The sequence below is a fragment of the Lepidochelys olivacea genome, assembly GCF_965140295.1.
Source record: "Lepidochelys olivacea isolate rLepOli2 genome assembly, chromosome: 14".
Classification (NCBI taxonomy): Eukaryota; Metazoa; Chordata; order Testudines; family Cheloniidae; genus Lepidochelys; species Lepidochelys olivacea.
The window spans coordinates 3,337,497-3,356,340 of NC_140424.1; the positions used below are offsets into that span (position 1 = coordinate 3,337,497).

General features: G+C 61.4%; 1 protein-coding gene across 1 annotated transcript; it reads right to left on the reverse strand.

Moving 5' to 3' along the window:
- Positions 1–6,097: 6,097 nt before the first annotated feature.
- GPR142 (G protein-coupled receptor 142) lies at positions 6,098–10,873 on the reverse strand (the record flags this gene model as incomplete). The annotated part of the gene is made up of 2 exons (XM_084648305.1): positions 6,098–8,017; positions 10,735–10,873. 2 exons carry the CDS (start codon positions 10,871–10,873, stop codon positions 7,137–7,139), a joined length of 1,020 nt encoding a protein of 339 aa, XP_084504431.1. The 3' UTR covers positions 6,098–7,136.
- Between the last annotated feature and the right edge of the window lie 7,971 nt (positions 10,874–18,844).

Sequence of the window (18,844 nt, forward strand, 5' to 3'; positions counted from 1 at the left end):
ATAACTTAGTTGCTAAAACAAAGGGCGGGGGAGTTTTTCACCACAGGGTGAACTGGGCAAAATTCAGAGTTACTATGTGTCCTATAGGAGCACCCAACTGAGAGCAGGGCCCCACTGCAAAGGCATGGAAGGAGAACCAGTCCCTGTGCCAAAGAGCTTACAATCTAAACACACAAAAGGGCGAAAAAACAGAGAAAAAGTGGTGTGGCCAAGGTCACCCAGTGGCGGGGGGCGGGGGTGGTGGGGGGTGGTGTGGCAGAGTCAGGGGTAGAACCCAGGTCTCATGAGCTCCTGAGGCCCCAATGCTTATCAAAAAATCCCACACACACTACAGCACCCCATAGCAGGCCCCCCAGACTCTCCATTGCCAGTTGCAGCTTGTTGGCTTATAGCAGCTGTATTCATAAAGATGCACCCTCCCCCCCCACACCCTTCACCAGCACCTCGACCTGCACACATGACTCGCCCCAGCCTGCCCAGGCCTGGCATGGTGCAGAACTGGACACAGCGCTAGTAAATCCCCCGGAAATGTTTGTGAGATGTGGTTACTTTGAGTGGACAGTGGGCAGGCACCTCCCCGCAGCGTTTAATAGCGAGCTAATCTCTTCACAAATGTCCCTCAAATGCCAAAATTAATGGGCTGAAAAATATCACCGGTTCAGTCCAGGGCATCCCCCGCCCCCCAGCCCCCGCCCAGTTATATGAGCGTGAACAAGGGATGGGGCCAATTCTCAGACAGTGCAAAGCAGTGTCACACCGTCGGCTTCAGCGAAGTGTCTCACCCAGGGGTGCTAGCAGCAAGGCAAAAGCCCATGTCCCTGTACCCAGCCTGGATCGAAGTGCCGTGAGCAGCCTGTGAGGGGATCCTGGCAGCCATTTATGCCAAGGCCCCGTGCTACCCAGTCAGAGAGGGCCCACTGGACATGGTGACAGGGAGCCAGGGCCGACAGGCTCACCGCCTAGCTACAGTGGGCTGAGCACATATCGGCTGGGTTCCTAGCAGACGAGCATCCTCAGCGCGAGTGGCACGGCTTGACCCACCCCACAGTGGTGGGTCCAGCAGAGAGGGGAGGATTGGATGGGCTCTGGAGACAGAACTCCCTGCCTGACCCCAGATCAAGGCTGAGTTCGAGGCACATTTCTGGGGGCAGCTTTGCCTGACGTCCCGCTCCATTCCACCTGCCTTGGGGGCATAGGAAGGACGTCAGCACTGCGTGCAGGACCATGGGGCAGAGAGGGAAGGTTGTTGGGTCAGATGCTGCTCTCACCGGTGCAAATCCGGAGCAGCCACTCCACAGTCAGTGTGCGGGCTGAGACACCCTTGTCTCTGATGGGTGCACAGCCAACCCCTGGCTCTGGTAGCCTCCTGCGGGCCAGGGCAGCCTGAGAGGAGAGTGGATGGCACACAAATGTTACGCCGACGGCTGCAGCACTGGGGTAGGGCTCCAGCTTCCCCCCGAAGGCTGTGGAGGGTAACGGCTAAGTCATGCCTTTGGTGAAAGGTAACAGGACTGGGTTGGCGGGTCAGCAGGCCCCCTCTGCCCCGGGCATGCCATGCTGCAGACGCCCAGGGGCTCTGATGAAAGCACGCATCGCCTTGTGTGTGCGGGTTTCTCCCACGGCTGGCCCCGTGTGCCAGCAGGACTCCCAGGGTGCCGAGCTGCATGGTTGATGCAGACTGAGTGTGGGAAGCACGGTCTGGCTTTGGGAATTACTCGGCGGGATTACGCTAAGGATCTTAAAGACGACTTAGGATAGGAAAGTGGGGCAGACAATCTTGGCATGCTGCATGGCTGAGCCCATGGGGATGGGGGTGGGGATGGGGGCAGGCGCCAGGTGAGCTGCTCTATACAAACCAAAACGCAGCCGTTCCCGGTTCCCTCCCGCGCAGTCACAGCCCAGAGGGGCCAGGGCAAGACTCTAGCAGCTTCGCTTCGTGACAAAGGCCATCCCGGGCTCAGCGCCGAGACAGGAGCCCTGCAGTGGCACCAAGAAACAGTGCCCCGCTCCCACACTTACTCCAGCGTAACCCCCCGGCGGCAGGAGAGGAGGGTCGAGTGCGTAGAGCCCTCTCCGCTCAGTCCCTCCCTCCCCACCCTCCAGCTGTAAAACAGGGATAACTGCACGGCCCTGGCGCGCAGTGATGTGTGAGGATAGATACATTAAAGACTGTCAGGTGCCCAGATACCACCATGGTGGGAGCCTAAAAGTACCTACAACAGATGCATCCACAGTGTTCCTCTGGCTTCACGCTGGCACAGCAGGGACCGGGCCTGGGCTAGCATCCACCTCTGGATTAAATATACAGGGGAAAAAAATCAAAGCAATAATCACACGTGGCGTGTAAAGAATTCCATCCATGCGGCTCAGTGCCTTCGCAACAGCCGGCTCCCTGCATCAGGGGAGGCTTCTATCCCCCTTTCACAGAGGGGGAAACTGAGGCACAGAGCGGCGAGGGGGGATTAGAGCTCTTGGGACAGGGCCCATCTAGGTCCAACACTGAAGAATGCTGTCTTTGCAGCCCCACCTCCCACAGAAGCAAGCAGGATGATTAGGGAGCAGCTTTCTGTCTCCAAACCCATTAGGACCTGGCGTCTCCTCAGCCCGGCTTTAGGGATGGAGAAAATGAGGCCCAGAGAGAGGAGGGGAGTTGCCCATGGTCACCCAGGAGAGTCGGGCTAGTCCCCGGGCCTCCCAGCTCCCAGCCCAGCCCCTGACCCTTCGGGCCATGGTGTCTCAAAGGGCAACATCAGGCTCGGCATGGTGCAGCCGGAGCAGCCGGTGCTGTGCTCCTGTCCCAGGAATTCGCCCAGCTCCATCCCTGCTAACGAACCCTGAGCCCAACCTGGCTTTGGGAGGCAGAGACAGGCAGGGGCAGCTCCAGCCCAGGCAGGTTTGGGCTCAGGGGGCCCCAGCGTGGGCCTGGAATGACTGAGCTGCAGGGGCCCTGGGGTACTCGGGGGCCCACGAGGCGACGGTTGGCAGCTTGGCAGAGGCTGGCTCAGCTTCGCCTGGCAGCCGAGTGCTCCCCACAGCCTCACCATCACCAAGGTGACATCTGGAGTCACGGAGATGGCACGATGCCAGGCCTGGGCTGGAGGGCACTGCCACTTGAAGCCTTAATGAAACGCCAGCAGGAGTGCTGGCAGCCCCTGTCCGCACCTCCGCAGCTGCCTGTTGGCAGAGTGCTGGGGGTCAGCGAGGGCTGCAGCTGGGTGTGCAGATAAATCTAGATACGCCCGCCCTTCCCCTGGGCCTGCCTTCCCTGGGCCTGCCTTCCCCCTCCCCGCAACACACTCCATCCCGCCCACTCCTCCTCCTGGCCCTCTAACAACCCGCCCCCCTCCTCCTCCCTCCCTCTCACCGCAATGCTGCAGGCCCCCCTCTTCCCAGGGTGAGGAGCCTTAAAAAAACAACAACCTTGTCCCTTAAAAAAAGCAGGGGCTGCCAAGCCAATATACCGCACGTGCCCTCCCTGCTGAGACAAGTGGGCAGGAAAGACAAGGCCCTTTGTAAGGGCTGCAGGGCCAGGCTGGGATCAAGGGCGTCTCCTCCAGGGGGTGAGTGGCTGGGGGTTATGGTGGCAGGGTCGGATCCTCAAGCTTGGCGCACGGGGGTGCTGAGCTCTTCTGAAATACAGGCTGTCACGGACTCACAGATCATGCCCACTCTTGACCCCGTGCGGACGGTGGGGGGTGCCCCTTTCAGTGAGACAGCCCTTCTCCCGGGGGGTCCCCTCTCTCTCGGGGTTATGCCCCTCCACCTCCTGGAGCTGCACCTCTCTGAGCCTTAACACGCCTGTTTCTTGCCGTGGGCCCCCTCAGGGAGTCCACTCGCTCTGGACCCCCGGGGCCTCCACCCCCCGAAGGGGATGATGCCCCGCTGTTCTCTATCCCGGAGAGACTCAGCCAGCGTAAAACAGGAGGGTTTATTGAGCGTTGGACACAGCCCAGGAAACTCTCCGCACCTCAGGCCTGGCCTCCCTCAGCACAGCACATCCCAGTCTCCCCTGTATCGAGGGGGACTCTGCCTGCTCCCTCTCTCCAGCCCAGAGGCCCCCCCTCCCCAGGCTTCCCAGCTGGGCATCTGAGATCACCGGCCCCAAGCCCTGCCTCTCTCCATTGTCTTGTCTCCAGGTAAACAGGGTCGCCTGGGCCCCCTCTCCTCTCTCCGCAGCCCATTGTCCTCCCACTGGCCAGACCCGGCTGGGACTCCTGAGCTGGGCTCTGGGTCACCAGGTCCCCAGTTGCTGGGGTCTCCATTCTCCACGCCAGTGGTTGGGGTCCCAAGTTTCCTTGCCGGTCCTCTGTAACAACAAACTCCCTCTCCCATCACCTCGTTAAACCCGTAGCACCTAGGGAAACTGAGTCTCACCCCCTCTGCATGCAAACCATAGGAAAACCAAGAAAAACCCCCATAGGAAACAACCAAAAAACCAAGAAACTCTCTCACTTTGTCACACAAGCCCTGTGGGTGGACCCAGGGCGCCTGGGCTCCCTCCTGCCTCTGCCCCAGACTCACCACGGGGCAAGTGGCTCACCAGCTTGTGCCCGCCACTCATTCACTTGTTGAAAGTGCTTGGTGAGCCTCCTCCGGAAAGTGCCAGGGAAGCCAACGGGCAGTTACTCGGCGTGGGGAACCCACCCCAGCCTGCTGGGCCATCAGCCCAGCTGCCAAGCCCCGCTGAGGAATGAATGATAAAGGCACCTGATGTTTCAATCTCAAACTATGCCCAGGGGAGCGCTGTGCCCAGCACTGCCATGCAGCCCCCTCTGGGGTGGAGCGTGGCTGCTGTTTATCTGCCATGCCCAGGTGGTGGCAATGAAAGGGCAGGTCTGCGGTGGTGTGAAGGGAAGGGTTTGGGCTGGGAAAGCAGAGTGCCACTAAGGGTGACATGGGGAGGAACAAGTGACTCATCCGTGCCTGACTCCAAGGCAGGGGTAGGAGTGGGTGGGGGAAGGAAGGGGGTTCCTGCAAGGAGCCTGTCTGGCTTTGCCCTCCCTCCCGCTTCGCTGGGAGAACGGGTTCATCTGGCTGTGCCGGGGCTGCTGGGTCTTCTGCCCTCTGCTGGTGGCCCGGAGATGGATCGGACACGGGGCGTCCCCATGCAGGCCGGCTTTGGTCACCCCCTTCACCCGTTGCCATTAGTGTCTGGGGTGACCAGCTGGAGACCCTCTGGCCTGGGAACTCAGCCCCCCGCCCCTCCTGAGATGAGGCCCATGCGATCGGGCTGAGCTGCCCAAAACTGGGGCCAACGTGTGAAAAGGCAGCTGGCAGTGGGCTGGTGTAAAAGTCCCGGGGAGAGAGGGGGCGCTGGGCTGGGAGAGGCACTGGAAGGGTGGCTGCGGGGGCTTGAGGCAAACGGCGGAGGGGGAGCCCAGGGTGTAGGAGGGGGTCACTCGCTGGCACTGGGCTCTGCGGGGCAGGGATGAAAGAAATGTCTGGGAGATCCGGCTGGGGCATAGCTCTGCGAGGAGCCAGGTGTGGGTGCGCTGGACAGGCAGCTCTGAAAGCTGGGCTCTGGCCAAGGTGACTCGGGGGGAACCTAGCTCCTTCCCAACCCGAAACTGTGCTGTTGACGCCCCTCAATGCGGCCCCGCAGCCCCCTGGCTATTCCAGCCGTGGGTCTCTTCTACCCCCACCCAAACTGCCCACGGCTCACAGTCCCCACCCACTGGGGCAGGTATCAGGCCCCATGGGCTAGGAGAGAGCTTGCGCGGGAGCTCTGAAGTGAGGATTTTCTTATCGTAGGGTGACTTGTGAGGGCCAGGGCTGTGCCTGGTGGGTTATTGTAGGGGCACGCAGGGCTGTACATAGTGGTATGTTATTGTAGGGTCTCCTGGGCCGTGCACAATGCTTTATGATAGGGTCCCTCATGGGCAGCGGGGCAGCCGGGTGAGGATGCGTCATGGAGCCAAGCCTGTGCGTTGCAGACCCATTCGGGCTGGTTGTATACAGCCTTGAGTGGGAGGGAGGCCAGACTCCCCCCGCTCCCCCCCCAGGACACGGCGCCAGGTTTGCTCTGGGAAGAACAAGGTCCAAAGCGAGAATTTTGATCGTGACCTGGAGGTTTATTGGCCTTGCCCTGGCAGTGTGAGGCAGGGCCCTCGCCACGGCCCCACCAGCATCAACTCTGCCCAGCGCTCCCGGCTCATCCGTCGCGCCCAGCTGCTGCGCCAGGCGCTAGTGCTGTGATACGTGGTGGAGCTCGCGTGGGCATCACAGACATTTTCAGCCGCAGGAACCCGGTAGCTCAGCTGGTCCCAGGGCCCCAGAACATCCAGCTACACCAGCGTCCCCCAGGCAGAGCACTGCGTGCATGGCCCTTTGCTCCAGGAGCGATGGGCAATAAAACAGAGAGAGATTAAATGCTCTGACCTGACCGAACTGGGATCTTGGGGGGCCAGAAGCGGCAAATGGCCAAGCGAGCAGTCTTGCCTAGTGGTTAGAACGGGGAACTGTTTGCCAGGGTTCCTGGGTTCCATTCCCGTCCGGGTCGCAGCCTTGCCAGGTAACCATGGGCATGTCCTTTAGTTCCACACCTTCTCGGCTTCCCCACCTGACAATCCAATGTCCTTGGGGTACGTGTTACAACTGCCGGGCTTCCAGTGGCATGCTAAGGGCTTAGCACCCCCTGCAGGATCCCCAAGCAACTGTGTGTCTCCTCCCTCCGGCCCCAAGCGTTAAAACAGGCCTCTCCACAGTCTGACCAGTGCTGAGGTCCCAGATGGACCTCATGGGAGAGCGGCATTGGGTGGAGCGGCCTAGTGCACTAGGCCTGGCACTTGCCCAATATGGTCTCGTGGGCACAGGATCAGGACGGCCTGGTTCCCTTCCACAGTCAGAACATGAGTTCACAGCAATCACAGATGCCTCAAGTCAGGCCACCAGGTCTGAGCATTCCTGCTCTGTTGGGGCTACTGCACCAGCTGGCATCTTGCCCATGCCAACTAGTGCCAGCTGCCTCCTATCCAGCCAGTACACTGTTGCCCTGGCTGCTGCACGCCCCATCTCGCCCTCTGCCCAAGCCCCTCGGGGGCTGGGATGCGAGGGGCCCGGTGGGAATGGGGTAGCCAAGCTGCACATTCCGGTGACTGGGAACCCTTTGAGAGCAGGACCGCACCGACGCTGTTGCCCTAAAGGGACACACTCTCCAGCAGCCCCTGCGGTTTCAGAGCCGAGTGCAGAAAGCCCCCGTTGTTGGGCGGCTGGCCGTGCCCGGTGCAGAAAGGACTGCAGGAGCGGATCACCTCACCGGCCGTGCGGCGGAAGGTCTTGCTGACGAAGCAGTAGAAGAAGAAGTTGACGGTGGTGTTGAGCATGGCAATCATGTTGGCTAGGTTCAGAGCCACGTGCAGCCTCTGGTCCTTGCTGGTGGAGCCCGTGTAGAGGTGGAAGAGGATAACGCACGTCCGGGGTGCCCACAGCACAGTGAAGATGGTGGTGACGGCCATCAGCATGGCGATGGTCTTGCCCATGCGCCGGCGGTGCCCGTCCACCCGCTTCCCCCACTTGAGCTTGCAGACGATGACGGAGTTGGTGGCCAGGAAGATGCTGCAGGGGATGAAGTACATGGTGAAGCAGTGAACCCACTTGAGGACCTTGTCCACGGTGGTGGGCGGCTGGGAGTCGTGCCAGATGTCCAGCCACCAGTAGAAGGGGATCCCGGTGGCCAGCGCCGTGCCGAAGACGGCGGCGATGATCTTCCGGGTGCGCTCGGGGTAGGAGAGCATGCGGTAATGCAACGGGTGGCACAAGGCCACGTAGCGGTCGGCCGTCAGCAGCACGGTCACCCAGATGGAGGCGTGGTTGGTGGCAAACTGCAGGACGTTGACGGCGTGGATGAAGGCGTGGGGCCCCTCACGGGCCAGGATGGCCATCTGCAGGATGAAGCCCATGAAGATGATGATGACCTGGGTGAGGATGTCGGAGGCAGTCAGGGCCAGCAGGTACCAGTAGGACGATTTCTTTGTCCTGACAGCCAGGCGGGACAGGGCGACGGCCGTCAGGATGTTAACTGGAGCAGGGACAAAGCACAGCAAGAAGTTGAAGGTGTTTGCCCAGCACAGAGGGAAGGTCTGAAATTGGCCGGATCTAGGGATGCCCGTGCTCCTAGAGCAAAGCATGGCTCCATGCAGCATCTGGGGTAACCTGAGCATCTGCCACCCCATCTCAAGATCTGCAGGGAGATGCCACCTGTGAAGTTACTGCTTGCAAGGCAACCCGGCACGGAGCTGGAGAGAGGAACCAGCATCCTCCTCTCTCAATCTCGACATTCGCTGCTGGGTCCAGGGAGACTGCCAGCTCCTGCACTGCTGGGGCGGGGGGGGGGGGGCGTCTTGGCTGAAAGCAAAGTGCTAGGTGCTGGGAATGGGCCAGGGCTAAGCTGCACCTGGGGATGGAGGCTGGGCTGAGCTGGGCATCTATAAATACCACTGCGCAGGGCGCATTTGCTGGTTAATCTCTCCTCTGGGTCAGCCTGAGAGATGCAGATGCCGTCTGTCCCTGAAAGCAGCGGCAACTGGGCCTCCGCTCACCTAGGTTTGACGGCCCCTTGGGCAAAGCCAGCCAGGCAGAAATTAGCCAACCTTTGGGGGCCGCCAGCACGGTGCCCCCTCCTGGCAGGCCTGCTGTAATTGCAAGCTCAATTGTGTACAGTGAGTGAATGTTCACGCCACCGTAACCTAGGAGAACAAACGTTGCTGGGCAAAGGTGCAAAGGGGAGACAGACAGACGGACTCAATCCAAGCAGGCTATAACTCCCGCTCCTTGAGTTATCCTGTGTCTACCCCTCTTCCCCCAGGGTTCTTTTCCTCCCCACCTTATTTCTTCCCTTCCCCTCTCTCCCTTCTTTTTCCTTCTGTCTGATAAGCGTCTGGCTTAGCCAGCCAAGACAGTATATTTTGCAACAGTGCTGGGAGCCTGTGACCAGAAAGGCAGCAAAATGCAAGGTCCTAAATGGCCCATTGCTGGAACAAGTTTGCCAGGGCTCAGGGTGGCTGATCAGATCATGAGCTGGGCCTGGGTCTTTTCAGCAGCGAGGCTGCAAGTGAGAGTTAACACCAGAGACTGAAGCTGCATTTTCTCTCATTGCTGTTCTTCTCTTTCCCCTTTTGTGGGTCTTTGTCTTGTCCTCTAGGAAACGGGATCGGACTTTAACAGCAGCACCAACTCCAGCCCACTCACTAAAGTAATTCCTTCTCCCAAAAAGATTATTACCGTCTTTAACACCATCTAAGAGACGGTCAGACAAGGGGGGGTCTTTCTAAAATCTCTCTCCAGCTACAGGGAAAGGGAACAAGGGCTGTCAAACTGAAAGCTTTACTCAACCCTTTATATTCCAAAGGCTTTCACTGTTTTTCCTTCTTTTCTGTACCGTTACTAACGGGTGAAAAGGCTGTTGAATGGTGTGTTTGCCATGGTGCTAAACGGGCTCCGGTCTCTGGGTACCAGCCCCCGGACTGGCACTGTTTAATGCTGCCCAGTGACTGGGTCACATTATCTCCTTTGGCTCTTTGGGCTCATTTATTCCATCTAAATGCACACACCAGGCCCTAGCTCGGCAGGTCGGGGAGGAAGCTACTGGCTTGCTGGTATGTAGCCCCACAGATTTAGGGGCCTGGATCCCTCTCTTCCCACCATCGCTGGAGGCGAATGTTTTTATAAAGACACTCTGGCGTCCCAAGGCTCCCCTCCAACACTTTCTAAAGCAAGTTTCATGTTTTCATTGGGAAATTGTAGTGAATTTATACTTTAAAACAGGTTAAAAAAATGAAACAGGTTGAAATGGAAACAAAATGTTGCAAAATGATCAGAAGGTTTTGATTGCCCCGACGCGACGTCTCGGTTCGCAGAAACATCGGAGCTTCCAACCCCTCGTCCTGTTCTGGGACGGGGAAAACCCCCAAATGGTGAACTCCCCCAGGCCGGGAAAAGTACTTCCCACCCCACTCCAGCAGCGCTAGCCTGGGGGTGCAGCAGGGGAGTCACGGCTCAACTGGCCACCAGAGGGCACCAGGACAGGCCAAACGCGGGGATGGAAACGGCAAGCTAGGGTGCCAGCAGTGTCTGCTCTCCGTCCCGGGCACAGCTGTGCCCTCGGGTATGGGCCTGTGGCCTTGTGCCTCTCACAGGAGCTCAGCCCCTCTGAGCGAGGGCAGGACGTGATGGCCACACCCAGCGTCCTCCCTGACTGCCCCCCAAAGGGGGCACAATTCTCAATGCCAACCCACCAGCCTGGGCGCCAGGGGGCCCTGGGGAGCCCGGACAGCCTCACACCCTCAGTCGCGGCACCCTCCTCTCCTCCCACACTCCGGTGTGTGGGCATCCCTTGCTCGGGCTGCCCGACCCCTGTACTGCCCCCGCCCATCGCTCGTCTCTGCCCCAGCCCAGTCCAGACGCACAAGGTCGGCATGAAGCATTAGACCTAGCACAACCCCCCCCCGAGATCAGGGGGGCCAAACCACCCAGGATGCAGCCCTGCTAGCTCCAGGGAAGGCCCCCAGCGTAACTGGTGCCGTCGGCAGGGCGGAGGGACCCTCTCCACCTGGCCGCTCGGTGAATCCCCTGGGCTAGGCAGCCTCCCGGCAAAATGCACCGCAGCCAGTCCCGTCCCTTCCCCCCAGGGGTGAGGTGGTGGCTGTGTCTCTGGCAGCCCCGAATCCCTGGCTCCGGAGCAGCACCAGGCGCAGTGGGGCAAGGGAGCCCTCCCCCCCCACCCCGTCCCAGCCTTACCTGGCAGCCCGAGGCCCAGCAGGACGCTGTAGTAAATGACGGGGACGATCTCCTCCCCGCAGAGTGGCTGCTGCTCCCACTCCCGCCGCTCGGCGTTGCTCACCCGGGCCCCATCTGTGCTGTTGGGCAGCAGGATCATCGTCCTTCACCATTGGCAGCTGGCGGGGGAAAGCCAAGGGCATCAGGCCACGCCACGGGATCCCCAGCAGTCTCTGCTCAGCGCCAGAGCGCTGGGCTCGAACCCTGCCCCAGGCCAACGCCGGGGTGAGCCAGTGTGGGGTGTGGGCCAGACCCCACGATGCTCCTCACACGGCCGAGCACAACTGGTGTCTCAGGACTGGAGTAGGGGGTGGGGGAGAGCAGGGTCGGGAGTGAGGGGCGCCGGCAGAGCTGGGCTAGCAGGGGGCCGCGGGTCGGGAGTGAGGGGCGCCGGCAGAGCTGGGCTAGCAGGGGGCCGCGGGTCGGGAGTGAGGGGCGCCGGCAGAGCTGGGCTAGCAGGGGGCCGCGGGTCGGGAGTGAGGGGCGCCGGCAGAGCTGGGCTAGCAGGGGGCCGCGGGTCGGGAGTGAGGGGCGCCGGCAGAGCTGGGCTAGCAGGGGGCCGCGGGTCGGGAGTGAGGGGCGCCGGCAGAGCTGGGCTAGCAGGGGGCCGCGGGTCGGGAGTGAGGGGCGCCGGCAGAGCTGGGCTAGCAGGGGGCCGCGGGTCGGGAGTGAGGGGCGCCGGCAGAGCTGGGCTAGCAGGGGGCCGCGGGTCGGGAGTGAGGGGCGCCGGCAGAGCTGGGCTAGCAGGGGGCTGCGGGTCGGGAGTGAGGGGCGCCGGCAGAGCTGGGCTAGCAGGGGGCTGCGGGTCGGGAGTGAGGGGCGCCGGCAGATCTGGCAGGGGGTACACAGGGGGGTCAGAAATGCTGCAGCTGCTTTCATGCTCGGAGGTGGCACTGACCCCTTCCCCCCGTCCCCGTCCCTGGAGCTCCAGAGCCCTCGGGGGCCCTACATGTGCTGCCCCACATGGGGCTGAGTAGCTACTGAGCTCTGTGATTGGCCAGCAGCCTTTACGGGTCCAGCACTGCGATTGGCTGAGCAGCTGTTAGCGCTAATTAAAACACCCCGGGCGTGGCTTCCCGCCAGCCGTTACTTCATTTGCAGCCCTGGGCTCCCAGCGGCTGGTTCAGGGACCGGCTTGGTCACCGACCGGGTGCTGCGAGCAGACACGACACAGGCAGGCCCCAGCCACTGAGCCATGATGGGGCGAGGGGTCCTGGCTGAGCCGGGCAGGAGCCGGGCTGCAGCCTGCAGCCCCCAGAGCCTGGAGCAAGGCCTTGCCCGGCCCGCGGTGCTCCCAGGACCCTGGCCCTGAAGTGGGGAGCTCACGTTAAGCCCAGTGCATCCCCCAGCTGAGCCCTGATTCGGGCAGATGGGAGATCTCCCCATGCCCCGTAGGTGGGGGCCGTGCCAGGCTCATTGCCACTGTGGACTGGTGTGGACGGGGGGACCTGTCACACATGCACATGGGTTACATGAGCACGTGGGAGCACCCGTGTGTAAGCGCCAGAAGCAGAATTTACTAGCTGCACACAGCACGTCTCAAAGGGGGCATTTCCCAAGCTAGCCCCTGCCAGTGACGCTCTGCAGTGCTGCGAGCCCCTGCCAGTGACGCTCTGCAGTGCTGCGAGCCCCTGCCAGTGACACTCTGCAGTGACGCTAGCCCCTGCCACTGACGCTCTGCAATGACACTAGCCCCTGCCAGTGACGCTCTGCAGTGACGCTAGCCCCTGCCAGTGACGCTCTGCAGTGACGCAAGTCCCTGTCAGTGACGCTCTGCAGTGACGCGAGCCCCTGTCAGTGATGCTCTGCAGTGACACGAGCCCCTGCCAGTGACGCTCTGCAGTGCTGCGAGCCCCTGCCAGTGATGCTCTGCAGTGACGTGAGCCCGTCAGTGACGCTCTGCAGTGACGCGAGCCCGTCAGTGATGATCTGCAGTGACGTGATGCTCTGCAGTGCTGCGAGCCCCTGCCAGTGACGCTCTGCAGTGCTGCGAGCCCCTGCCAGTGACGCTCTGCAGTGACGTGAGCCCCTGCCAGTGATGCTCTGCAGTGACGCGAGCCCCTGCCAGTGACACTCTGCAGTGACACTAGCCCCTGCCACTGATGCTCTGCAGTGCTGCGAGCCCCTGCCAGTGACGCTCTGCAGTGCTGCGAGCCCCTGCCAGTGATGCTCTGCATTGACGCGAGCCCCTGCCAGTGACGCTCTGCAGTGACGCGAGCCCCTGTCAGTGATGCTCTGCAGTGACGTGATGCTCTGCAGTGACACGAGCCCCTGCCAGTGATGCTCTGCAGTGCTGCGAGCCCCTGCCAGTGACGCTCTGCAGTGACGCGAGCCCCTGTCAGTGACGCTCTGCAGTGACGCGAGCCCCTGTCAGTGATGCTCTGCAGTGACATGATGCTCTGCAGTGACACGAGCCCCTGCCAGTGATGCTCTGCAGTGCTGCGAGCCCCTGCCAGTGACGCTCTGCAGTGACCCGAGCCCCTGCCAGTGACACTCTGCAGAACCTACAGTCCCAAAGGTTCCTTTCTGGAGTAATGGGCTGGTGGCCCAGGTCCAACCCAGGGTGATCTCGGGCCTCTCCCTGCTGTACTTCCCCTCTCTGGGAGGGCGGGTGGCACCCGGGCAGGAGAACACTCTCTCAGCAGAGAGCCTGCGCCGCTCTTTGTCTGCTCAGCCCCGTTCCCGACTCGGAGAAAACTGGATCAAAGCACGTGTGCTGGGAATGCAGCTCCTGCCCCAGTAACGTCGCTGCCCAGTGCTCGGTGCAGACCCAGGGACGCTCCAGCCGTGCAGACGGAATGACAGCCTGTGCTTATTTTTAGCCTCATCTCAGGGCCGGCATATGGGCGTGGGGGATTGCAGGCGGAGCCAGCACAGAGAGCGGGGTGGCTTATCACGGCCCCGCCGGGAAGACGCCAGGGACCGGCCAGGGTTCTGTGCCAGCCTTACTGTTATTCCCGCGAGTTACAAACTGCTCTGCAGGGCACACCGGCTCAGGCCCACGGGTCAGTCGTGCAAGGTGCAGGGCATGGGTGTAGCCGCTCAGCTGGCCAGCTGGCTCCCCAGGTGTGAGGGCTGGACTGAGCCCTGGTGGGCCCAGTTTAGTCACAACACCACAGCACTTTTGTGATTGGCTGAAATTGGGGATTTTCTAAGCCAATGAGAAGGCAGCCCTTGGGTAAGGGACAGGTAAGTATCTGTCATTACTACAACCAGGGTAAGGTGCTTTTGGCTTGGCTGGCTGGGTCGCCCCTGGCTATGCGCCTCCCTTGGTTCTCACTGTAGGGAAGTCTAGTAGCGCAAAGTTAAGGGGGCCCAGAGGGATCTGGTGCCCTTCCAGGGGGCTGAGTTCAGCAAAACCCAGTCCTCTCACCCCAGGACATACAGCACCAAGGCAATCCGCCCTCTGCCCTCTTCGAGTGATGCCCCAAGATGCCCACAGCACGACCCTGCGCTCAGCCTTTGCTGATAGTGCCAGGAGCAGGGCGCAGGACCAGTCTGGGATGGAGCCTAGCACCTTCTCTTTGCACATTTTGCCAAGTTCAGGTGAGCTGCACTGCCCCGGGGACCTCTGTGCAGCCTGCGCCCCAGAAATAACCCCACACCTGGGGGATTTCACAACCCTGTCACAGTGCCTTTGGCTCACCCAGACAACACCCACACACCACTGGCATGCCCGGCTGGCCAGCCCCATGGGCGCACTACTGACCCAGGCTGGACAACTCTGCTGAAGTGGGGCAACCTGCATCCTGAAGAGTCCCCGGACACTTGTTTCCGTCCATCACGCCCATGGGGTTCAGAGCAGGTGCTCAGACCCCCCCCCCAGATTGCCCGATGTCACAGTCACAGCTCTGCCAAGCTTCGCCACCAAAGTCCTCTACCATTCAAGGCAGCTACCCACACACAGTGCCTGCCGCTGGAGAGCATGAGCTAAGTCCCAGCGGCTCCTGCTAGCTCGCAGGGGGCAGAGGGAAGATTGCTGGAGCTGTTTCTTCACTCTGGCCCCTGGTTTTCCGAGGTTTTGCAGAATGGAGCAGGCTGGAAGGATGGGGGATACTACAGGGCGACTGTAATGCAGTGAATCTTATTGAATCCAGCCCCATGTCCCAGCAGGTGGTGGCCTCATGTTCCTGTTGGGATAACGGTAGCGCCCTGTGGGCCCCAACTGAGAGCAGGGCCCCACTGTGAGAGGCGCTGCACAGCCACAGAGTAAGAGACAGTTCCTGGCCCAAGTTGCTCCCAGTCTCAACAGACAGCAGGCGGGTGAAGGGAGGGTCATTCTGCCCATTTTACAGGTAGCCAACCGAGGCCCAGGGAGGTGCACTTGCCTGCCCAAGGGAGCCTACGCAGAGCCAGGAATTTAACCCAGATCTCCTGAGTCCCAGCCAAGTGCTTTATCCACACGGTCCCCCTTCCTTTGTGGGCAGGGAGGCAGATGTAACCCCTATTAGCTGGCTCTGTACACGCAGGAGCCCCCGGCCCTGCCCTGCGTGTATATTAGACACCGTGTGAGGAGCAAAAGTGGCCCCCCCCCCGGATTCTCAAAACCGGCTGCGCTACCATTTGTCCGAGCTCCTCAGGCCAGACCCTCCCGGCTGCGCAGAAGCTGCTGCCCCAGACCTCAGGGCCCCGGCGGGGTTTAAGAACCGGGTGTGGAGAAACGGCTGCCAAATCAGCTCAGATGGGGCCTGGCTGGTGCAAGCCCCTTTTCCCTCAGGCTCCCGCGGACGGACGGGGGGATCCAGTTCCAGCGCTGGCAACTTGTGGTCATTGAGGTCCCTCCCAGTGAGCTCCAAGCTCTTCTTTGGCGTGTCTTGTGCCCGCTGAACCAGCACTGACCGAGGAGCTGCCCTCGGGCCGCTGAGCCCTTGGGGGGCCAGTCCCTGGCACTGGGGTACGGGGCGACCCCCTCTGGTCGTGCACCTGGCCCGCTGACCGGTGCTGCACCTGGACAGACGTGTCCTTTCCTTGGGGTCTGTGTGCCCCTCAGCAGGGACCCAGAGGAACAGGACAGAGCGGGGGAGCAGCTGCCAGTCCCAGCTTGTCCCCAGGTGCCAGCCTGTGGCCCCCGCTCAGCCTGCTTCTGGCCTCGGGGGCCCTTAGGAGTCGGGCATTTAACTGTGCAGACCCTGCCGGGGTCAGATCCCAGGGTTAGCCGCAAGAAGCATGTCTGCACTCACCTCCCTGGGACGCTGTCTGTCTGTCTGTCTGTCTGTCTGCAGGCAGGCTGCTTTGTCCCAGGGAGGTGGGGATCTGGCCTCTGAAGCTGTCAGGGATTCACACTTCAGGGTCTCATCCTGCCTCCAGAGTGCCAGGAAATGAACAAGCCAGAAATTGCTAGCGTGTTACAGCGGAGAACCTGTCACATCAGCAAAACGCTTCTGCCAAACCCCAGATTGGAGCATGGCCCCCTGCCAGAAAGGACCCCCCAGCAGTTATGTGCCCTGGAGAATTCACCCAACATGCCACACCCCACCCAGGGCAGGGAGAATGAAGGTAGAGAGATAGAGAGATAGACAGAGGGGGGTATGGGGATAGCTAGATAGCAGGGTGTATGTGGGGATGGATGGATGGATAGACAGATTGCAGGGTAGATGTGGGGAGAGATAGATAGGTAGGGTATGCAGGGTAGATGTGGGGAGAGATAGATAGGTAGGGTATGTCAATCAAATTGGTAAATCATATCTGTATAATCCACCGGGCAAACTCCTAACCCCCCCCGCCGCACACCCAAAGGAGTCCTTTATTGACAAGCAGGTAAAATAGGACCCTCTCGCCTGTCTTTAGGTCCAGCCCTTCCCACCGTGGGCTCTGGCGGGCGGGCTCTGGTCACGTGCCCTGGCCGTGTGTCCAGGGGGCGCGTCTCCCCCTCACTCTGCCCCACACTTGCCACCTTGCCCTTGGCTCTTTGAGAGCAGCCTGCCCTCGGCTGCAGGGTCTCCAGCGCCCACTAGACGAACTCCCCATGGGCTCTTACCTTGGTGCCCCTCAGCAGCGCCTGTCCTGGGGTCTCTTGCTGGCCGAACAGCTGTAGTCACGGATCCCTGCCCCCCGAGGGCGCGCCCAAGCGCCTCACCCCATGCACCGTCACCAGGGATGTGTGCGCGGCTCCCTGGCAGCCAGCCTCCAGGGAGAGTTGCTGGAGGAGATGCTAGAGCCCTGCTGGGAGGGGGAGCGTGCGTGCGTGTGAGCTGAGCTGAGCTGAGCTAATGGAGACAGGGGAGGGAGCCCCTGGGCAGCGGCAGGGCAAGCAGGCTGGGGCCAGAATACCCAGGCTTGGGCCTGGGAGGAAGGTCTCCAAAGGGTGGGAGGGGGAGAGCTGGCAAAGCCCTGGAAGACGCCAGGGATCAGCCCTGCACTGGCCAGGTGATGGGCAACAGGATCGCCTAAGCCAAGCCCAGAGCTCAGCAGACACCCGGGGAGCGACGCCATGGCAGCCAGGCTGCCCGGTTTGTGCCCAGACCCCCGCCCCGGGGAGGGGCTGCAGTTTCCATATGGGGGAGGAGCATGGGGGGGGGGATTCTGGCTGTGCTCAGGAGAATGAATCACCAGGCTGCAGGTTAGGATTGTAGCTTTGGCAGCTCAGAGCAGCGGCCCGGTTCACCTGCCCTCCGGATGGCCCTCCTCCCCCTGCTCTCCTTCTCAGGCGCTGAACCCCGGGTGCCCCCACCGGGTTTGGAGGGGGGTGCTGGGGCGAAGGGGTCCCTGAAGGGACTGGAGAGGTCAAGGAGCGGAGCCCCCCTGCGCTGAGGCAGGACCAAGCGTTTCCCCACTGGGAAGGGCGCAGTGGCCTCCCGGCGCTCACATGCCCCTTCTCCCGTGGGAAGCTCAGCCAGGGCTCGGGCGCACACCCGCACTCACTCGTGTGCATCTGTGCAAGATCACACCCACCTGCCGGGCACACGCAGCCCGGTGGGAGAGCTCCCTGGGCGTGTGGAGCGTGTGCCCACTCGCCAGCTCACACTACAGAGCGCTCAGCTGGTGCGTGGGGCGCCCGGCCCTGCACCGAGTGCTCAGGCTGGCAATCTCGGTGCTCAGGTCTGGAACCGGGTGCTCCCAGGTGGGCTCCCCAGATCGAAAGCTGGGTGCGAGGTGTATTCCTTCCCCGCATGCACCAGGCATGTACACGCAAATCCCACCTCGGCGCCGACCCAGGGGCTGCAGTGTATGCCGGGAGCTGGAGCCTCCGTGGCCAGCAGATCTGATTTAAAACTAACAGCACCCGCCTTCTGCTCCTCCCTGAATAGAAAGCAGCCCTCGAGCTCCTGCCCCGTCACCCACGCATCCCCCACAAGCCCCACATTGCACAGAAGCCTTACGTTGTTCTACAAACAAAGAACAACCTGCACGCTTTGGTCCGGCCAGCCTTGGTTGGTCCTTAACCAGCCAACCACACAAGCACAACCGGAGTGAAGTCGAATGTCCAGAAGAGAGCGCCGTGTCCCTGACTCACACAGTACCATGCTGCGGGAGCCCTGGCCAGCGTGGCAGCTGGCCCTGCTGACAGACACATGCCTGGGCATTTAAAGGTGCAGTGCAGAGAAAACAATCAGAACAGGTACTGCAAACCCTGCACCCCAACCTGGCAATAAACAAACGCCCCCACACTTCAGATATGCCTCCGTGCGGGCAAGGCCCTCTTTGTAAAACAAGGGCTAAAAGAACTTGGTGTATACTACACAAAGGACGTCGCTGTGTGTCCTGAGCCCTGCAGTGTGTATGTGAGTCTGTCTGTCCGTCCTTGGAGAGCTGCAGCTGTCACTGTGGCTACTCGGAATGATAGATCACAGCACTTAGCACCTGCCACTTTCCGTCCCCCTCAGCCGGCGCCCTGGCCTTGTGGTCACAACATCCCGCCCAATGCGACCTATCTGCCCTCTCCCGCACCCAGTCTTTCCTTGTGTTTGGGGCTGTACTTCTGTGACGAGCCAGACCTATCTCAGCCCGGCGGGGGTCAGTTGGCTGGGTGGGGATCCTGGCTCAGACGGTTGCCAGTCCCAGATGCTTGATGATAAGGTGCAAGAAGCTCCCCACCCTGTGGCCAGTTGGATGGAGGAACCTGACCATAGCA